We start from the raw sequence: 7584 nt of genomic DNA on the forward strand, positions 1-7584 counted from the left end.
TTACGAGCACGAAGCCGACCGTGCCAAAGATAGCTGTAGTGACGAACAACACAATCAGCGGTCCCGAGATCACCAGATCTACAGGACCTTCAGAGAACACGAAGCTCTCCGTCTAATCGAACTGCACACCGACCGCTGTCTTCAATGTCCGTACAGCTCCAAAGAACTCGATCAAGCCCATCGGCCACCAGACTCGCTTCTTCCAGCCTTCCTTCTCAGGCAGCCTTTCATCTTCGAAAAGTGCCCGCACGTACTTGCAAGGAATCGTCTTACCATTCCCAAAACAATGCATCATCAATGCGACCTGCCCGCAATTCACCGGATGCTGGTCGGGACCATAGAGTAGATCGGGATTGTCTTTGAGCTGCTGATGTATGCGGCTCTTGATGAACTTGCCCAGGTCATCGACCGAAAGATTCTCGCCGCCATCTGATGAAGCATCTAGCATGTCTTCAATCAGATCTTGCTGCGGTGCATTATTGCCAGCTGGCTGTGCAATGTCGCGGCGTGTGAGCGAGATATCGTGCTCGATCGCTCCGTGAGTTGCCAGATCTACCAGATTGAGGTATTTCTTGCCACTGCTCATCTGGCTGCGTTTCCAGCAGCCGAAGTAGTCGAAGAAGGTGTATGGGTTTTTGATGAGACGCTAGATGCGAGCGAAGATACTTATCGGCCTTTGCATGTAGGCTTTCGCTGGGTCTTTGAACTCGAAGTACGTCGGCACCGCAAAGACGGAGCCCAGCAGGGAGCTCATGCCGACTTTTCTCATGGCTGCGTTGAGGTCGTTCATGTAGATGTTGGTCCCGCTGCGTTCGATGTAGCCATGGTTGGCGAGTGCATTGACTACAGGACAAGGACTCCTGCTAGCATTGACCGGTGCTGGTGCAAACTGTCCTACAGCTTTGGACATCTGGAGTGTGTCCTGAGAGACCATCGTAATGCTGCGCTGAACTGAATTTAGAGATGATTGCGAGGAGTCGTTCGGAGGATATCGCTCAGGCTCGTGTCACACCTTGCCAACGACTTTGGCTCAATGGCGGCGAGAATCACCTGTCACACGCCATCCTGATGAGATGATAACTCAAAGCTCACATTCTGCGTGCCGTTAGCTGACCTTGTCGTGGCTGGCGAGACAACGCAACGCAGTCTGCTGTCACGCCACCAGTACCAGGTTTCTGATGCAAGCAGTTCCGCATCGGACGAGACTAATAGCTTTAGAGCTACGATTTCCTGCGGAAGACTACTGCTCCTTCGCTAGGGATTTTATAAATACAATTGTGCGCAAAATAACTGTCGTATACTAAGACGTAAAGTTATAGTGTCCTCGAGGAGCGCCTATACCTAGGAAGCTACCTAAGGCTCCTTACGTCGCGTTATAACGTATACTAAAAGTAATAATACCTTTAACTCGACTATAGTTATAATTCTTACTCTATTAAAGGCTTTATTAGGACGATAATTAGATATTCTAGGTATAAGCGCTCCTTAAGCGCTCCTCGAGCGCTCCTCGAGGATACTATACTTTCCCTAACTTTTAGTCTTAGCATGCGATAGTTATTTTGCGCACAATTGTATTAGCCAGCTACATCGCGGGGTGGGGCTAATTTGATATGCAGGGAGCAGAAGTCAACTCTGTAAACCTCCTTCGCACCTCGCAAATCAGCTGATGAGGTGGACGATGCACGTCGTCCATGCTCGTTTGCCCAGAGGCCAGCGGACGCCACGCTGCAAGCATGGAACCACCATGAATCGGCCCAGCCTGCGTGCCTCGCTTGGAGAGCAAATGGCTCGGGCCAACCACTACATTCCACCTACAGCATATACTGTTACCACTACATTTCACCTACAGCAAAGACTGTTCCTGCTCGTCTCGCTTTCATCTACTTTCTGCGGCTTTCACGTCTCCAGAACCGAGCTAGGCAACGATGGTTCTCCAAAATGGCAGCATCACCGGCAAGATGCATGATGAGTTGATGCAGCTCACATTGCAAATCAGGAATCGGAAAGATGTTGACAAGAAGTATGCGAGCTTTCGTGGCGACAGGCTCTTAGCAGTGAGTATGCTTGACGACGAGGAAAATCCATGCTAAGATTGCACAGGATCGAGTCCTCCCTCGAATCGGCCTTTGGGCCGACATCACGGCCATACTAGGGCGGAGAAACTGACCAGCCATCGGAAGAATCTTTAACGGCCTCTTCACTGAAGGTCAACTTGGGGTGCGCTTTCTTGTCGTTCATTTTTGATCACCGACTGATATCTAGGCAGACGCTCGATGCCGCATCTATCGCCGGTAGCCTGTCCGACTACAGTGTTCTACGACAACAGTTTGTTGATGACCAAGTCAAGAAGAAGTACGATGCTATGTTGCACCGTAAGTATTGGCAGACAGGCCTGATCTTTCCAGCCAACAGACATGCTATGAGCAGTTTTGACCATTGGAAGCTCCACTCACGTATCTCGGAGACGCTTTCCAATACCGTGCAGCCGATGGCAAGTTCAATAGTGTAATCAGTCCTCATCTCGGCCAGGCCGGCGCTCCTTATGCGAAGACTGTGCCCTCGAAGACCGCACCTCTGGGTGCCTTACCTGACCCCGGTGACATTTTTGACAAGCTTATGGCTAGAGAAGAAGGTGGTCGGCAGAGTACGTCAGGACTGTCTAGCATGCTGATTTACCACGCCACAATAATCATCCACGATATCTTCCGGACCAATGATAACGACAAGAACATTTTAGATAGCTCTTCCTATCTCGATCTTTCACCTCTATACGGCTATACAATGGATACGCAGCGTAAGGTTCGCGACAACAAGTACAAGCTCGGCCTTTTGAAGCCAGATACTTTTGCTGAGGACCGTCTCTTGAGGCAGCCTCCTGGCGTTTGTGTGATGCTGGTCATGTACAACCGTTATCACAATTATGCTGCCCGGACACTGCACCGAATCAACGAAAATGGCCACTTCTCAATCCCAGCCAAGTATGTAGATTCGCAGCTTGTGTCGGCTGTCAAGAACTTCCATCGCCCCAAAGATGTACCGATTGCCATTAAACGATTCGATCCCGAGGTCGTCGAACAATGCAATGCTTATGAGGTTGCATTGAAAGCGTTTCAGGCGGCTGATACAGGCTCTGACGACTGCAAGAATTCCAAAGAGGCCGCTCAGCTTAGCGAATGCGAAGAAGTCCTGAACATACTTCTATACGCCTGGACAAGTCGGCAAAAGGTAGACGAGTTCAAGGGGCTATACGACGCCGCTTGGAAGAAGCTCGACGATGATCTTTTCAACACTGCTCGTCTGATCACATGCGGCATGTACATTCAGATATCTGTTCATGACTATCTGCGAGCTCTGATGGGTTTCCATCAATTCGACACCAACCTTACATTTGACCCTCGTAGTGACTTCGATCAGAAAAGGACCACTCGTGGCCTTGGGAACCAGGTGACGGTGGAATTTAACCTGCTCTATCGCTTCCACTGTGCAATTTCTTTGAAGGACGAGAAGTACACGGAAGACTTCATGAAGTCCTGGCTGGGACTCGAGAAACCAGACAGCACCTCGCTGCAAGGCTTCCTAGCGGCGATGGCGACCATGGGCAAAGACGCAAAGGCCAAGGCTGAAGCAGGCGAGCTACCGCCAGAGCCATGCCAGGTGACTTTTGGTATTCCGGGAGACGAGACCAGGCATTACGAACGCAATAAGATCACAAATCTGTTTGATGATCAGCACTTGATAAATGCGCTCACTTCGGCAATGGACGACCCAATCTCTAATTTTGGTCCTCGCAATATACCAAGATGTTTGAAAGCAGTCGAGATCATGGGCATGACCCAAGCCCGAAAGTGGGAAGTAGGTACCCTCAACGACTTCAGAGATTTCTTTGGCCTGTTCCGGCATAAGAGCTTTGACACCATGACTAAGAATGCCGACATACAGAACGCCCTGCGAGATCTGTATGAGCATCCTGACAAGGTCGAATTATATCCGGGCATATTCTGTGAGTCGGATGAATACATGGGCCTCGATCCAGGTCCTAGCGAGTCGAATTCTGCGCTGTGGACGGCAATCTTTTGTGACGCTATCACACTCGTGCGCTCAGATCGCTTCTATACGGTCGACTGGAACACTAATTCTTTGACCTCCTGGGGCATGAACGAAGTCACTGCAGACAATGAGACGCTGAAGAGCTCGGTATACCATCGTCTGATTCAGCGAGCATTTCCGGGCTGGTTTCCCTACGATTCTGTGCGGTTCTTCCATCCTTTCTACACGTCGCAGCAGAATGCCATATATGCCAACGCTCAAGGCTATGCACCGCAGTTCAAGATGTCGAAGATACCTGATATTAAGGTGAAAGATACAGACCAAAAAGCTTATGATGTCTCGAAATCCGAGCCCCAGAAGCCTCGCAAGCCGATATACCTCACTGACATCAGCCGCATCCGTTCTGTTTTGGACGACCACAAGGATGACTTCATGCATCCAGCCCTGCTGCACCGCGAGAATCTCCCGAAGGCAATGCAAGACGTTCTTGACCCGGCGTATGCGAAGCCAGAGTGCGTAGGTCTTGACGAGTACATGAGGCAGTCGGAGCCAGACCTGGTGAAGTACCTGACTGATTTGATGCAAATAATCGTCAAGAGCAGATCAATTGCGATGACCACTTCAACTTTCCAGATTGATGTCACCCGAGAGTACGTATGCATGCTGCCAATGACTTGATCTTACGCTGACACGATATCATAGCTTCGCAATACCAGTGGCAACACGATACGTGGTGGACTTCCTTGGTTTCGGACACCTCATGCGCACTGAGACTGACCCTAGCGGCACATATACCGAGAACGAGATATATCAGCATATCACCAACTGCCAGACATTCCTTTCCTATAATGCTGACGAGACCAAGTTGCTGAAACGTCGAGGAGCATTCAGGGCTTCTATGGCGAAGCTTACGGAGCTGACTTTGCACGGCAATGTTGCGCAGGCAGGAATCCTTGGCATGTTCCATAGCTGGTACGAGGGATGCGCAGTCAACCCTATGACACGGTTGGGCTCGTTCTTTGCTCGGAAGATCTTGGAATACACCGGCGATTCCCAGAAAGCGGCCGCTATCCTTCTACTTGTTTGCCTTGACTTTGCATACGAGTCTGTTAACACAGTGAGTCGTTCTGATGAGGTCATTATTACCTTTAGCTGACTGAGGTTTAGTTCACGGCTGTGACGTACAAGCTTATGCATGAGCTGTACGCAGCTGCTGATCGCCCAGCTGCGGACGCACAGCATCAGCCATGCTGGCTCGAAGTTCAGGACCTAGCACTCGATGGAACGAATGAAGCTCAGCAGACTATGGATCACATCATCCAAGAGACAGCTCGGGCTGCTGTACGACTCCCGATACTTCGAACAGCAACTCAAGATGGTGCTTTGACGGCAGGAGATGGCTCCACTATTATGATCAGGCAAGGCCAGATGCTGATACTTGACACTGTACGTATGCATATGGTAGGCTAACGTGGTGTCCTCGTATCAGGTAGCTGACTCCTGCACAGCACAAGGCGATCGAACAAGCTGGAGACGAGGATAGAGCCGATGCAGTCACTTTCCTGGCATACCGTTCGAGCTTCGTAGACAAGTTCGATGCGTTCCAGCCACGACGCTTTGCAGTACTAGCCTTGACATCCATGATTGCGTTTGTTGCCAATATGCGGAACGTGCGCCGTGGACACGATGCACAAGGCAAGCTCAAGCGTATCAATCTCGACTGGACAGCTGAAGGTTACTCGAACTTTATGGCACCTGGAAGGATGGATTGGATAGCCAAGCAGGTGGAGATGCTCCCAGCAGACGACAAGAACAAGAATGTCTACACAGAGAATGTATTAAAACCCGAGACAGACACATACCTGACACCGAGCTGGGACGAGATGGTGCCGTTCCCGATCACGTGGAAGATCCGCTTCGATGGTTTCGGGCCATCGGATTATAGCACCAAGGAGCACCCGTATGGATGGCTGACCTCACCCTTCGTGCCTGACGATGCGCCACCGTGGTATCAGTCGCAGGGCCTCAGCCATCTCGGAGGCACTTTTGCAGAAGTGGCGTATATTTGCGCGACGCCGGGCACAAATTGTCCATGCCTCAGCACCACAAGCGGCGCGTCTAAGACGAACGGCGCATCACTTCGCGTGCCTGCCGCAGCAGCACTGGAACCGACATTGTCTACTGGCTGCGGTCTTTCCAGCGAGTACGCGCGTGGAACGGGTCAGGTGGTCGCCAGATGATGCATCTGTGGCTATGTGCATGAATGTAGGTCCTCTAATGCCAGGGTGTGTATCGTAATTATCTTACGGCCACATATCCTTACTCAGCCAACTGCTACAGTCAACGACGCGTTAGTCTCGATCTACTTGACACTCTCATCGTGGATATGTGTCAGCGAGCCAGTGCAAAGTTTAGGGTTTTCCTAGAGCTTATCGAATCTATTTCGCCTGATCGCCCAGTGGATGCTACGCTTACTAAGATGCGAAACCTGCGACCTCACTAAAATCATGCATCCTCCGTCAGCTATTTACCTCACTCCTGATCAGCCTGCATGTTCGGTGTACAAGCTGGGCATCTCAGCTGATGTGTGAGGCCTGATCGATGGACTCTGTAGGGACCGGGCCATTCTCACCACAGCACTTTCATTCGCGCTTTACTCACTAAAGCTAGATCAATCACGAACGCGACGCACGGTCATCAAGAACTATGAGCGAGGTGTTTCCTCGATGTGGCGCTTCGAAGCATACTCTTCCACTGAGACGATTGGAGGCCATCGCGGTCCATCTGGGAAGCCTCACCTTAAAGCTTGCGGCAGCAATCAAGTATATGGACGACCCTGCCAGCGCGGAGGTGATCGTGGCTACATCGGCCGATATGCTCATAACACCCAGTGGGGAGATTCGGGATCGCGACGAATGTATTCAGACATATGGACAGATTACGCCCCAAGACTTCGTTGCTCAGATCAGAACCCACCAAGCCACTCAGTCAGGATGGACATTTACCTTTGGAGATGCGCTTGCTGAGGTCTCGTCGCTTGGTGGCTCAGCGACAAGCTTCATAACCATTCGCGCAAACAGTCCTAGCTTTGGGCAGCGTAACAAGTATCGAGAGGCAGTATACAGATTCTACTAGCAGTTGCAAGACGTTAATAGCTAGTTAACGTATCGTATCTAGCTATTATGCACCTGCGGTATAAGAGGGTTAGAGCTCGTTAGACGAGTAAGTTCTAAGTAATAGGTCGGGTAAGTAACTACTCTAAGGTTTAACCTTTTAGCGGGTTAGTAACTTAGGTTAAATATAAACTACCTATATAGGAAACGTCCATTCTATATATATAGGAGATTCGTATATAGTTACGATTACCTAGTAGTAATTATAAGTACTCTTCCTTATAGTTACTTAAGAGTAAGAGTAAGTAGGCTACTTACTTAAGGGTCTAGATAAGTAGCGTTACGTAACTATCTTATAGCCGCCTTATAGGCCTAGCTTATTAGCTCCCTAAGCTTAATTAGTTAGTCTACTTATTATAGACCT

The 7584-nt window shown here is 50.0% G+C and overlaps 3 protein-coding genes across 3 annotated transcripts; 2 read left to right on the forward strand and 1 right to left on the reverse strand.

Moving 5' to 3' along the window:
* Positions 1-112: 112 nt before the first annotated feature.
* On the reverse strand, positions 113-910 carry LTS14_003194 (uncharacterized protein; the record flags this gene model as incomplete). Its single annotated transcript, XM_064835899.1, has 2 exons — positions 113-646; positions 725-910. The coding sequence occupies 2 exons, from the start codon at positions 908-910 to the stop codon at positions 113-115; spliced, it is 720 nt and encodes a 239-aa protein (XP_064696949.1).
* A 1015-nt stretch (positions 911-1925) lies between these two features.
* On the forward strand, positions 1926-6287 carry LTS14_003195 (uncharacterized protein; the record flags this gene model as incomplete). Its single annotated transcript, XM_064835900.1, has 6 exons — positions 1926-2054; positions 2267-2372; positions 2486-4697; positions 4750-5164; positions 5215-5493; positions 5556-6287. The coding sequence occupies 6 exons, from the start codon at positions 1926-1928 to the stop codon at positions 6285-6287; spliced, it is 3873 nt and encodes a 1290-aa protein (XP_064696950.1).
* A 466-nt stretch (positions 6288-6753) lies between these two features.
* On the forward strand, positions 6754-7164 carry LTS14_003196 (uncharacterized protein; the record flags this gene model as incomplete). The annotated part of the gene is made up of 1 exon (XM_064835901.1): positions 6754-7164. A coding segment is annotated over one exon (411 nt), but the record flags the coding sequence as incomplete, so codon positions are not given.
* Between the last annotated feature and the right edge of the window lie 420 nt (positions 7165-7584).

The sequence above is a fragment of the Recurvomyces mirabilis genome, assembly GCF_035927965.1.
Source record: "Recurvomyces mirabilis strain CCFEE 5264 chromosome Unknown scaffold_6, whole genome shotgun sequence".
Lineage (NCBI taxonomy): Eukaryota > Fungi > Ascomycota > Dothideomycetes > Mycosphaerellales > Teratosphaeriaceae > Recurvomyces > Recurvomyces mirabilis.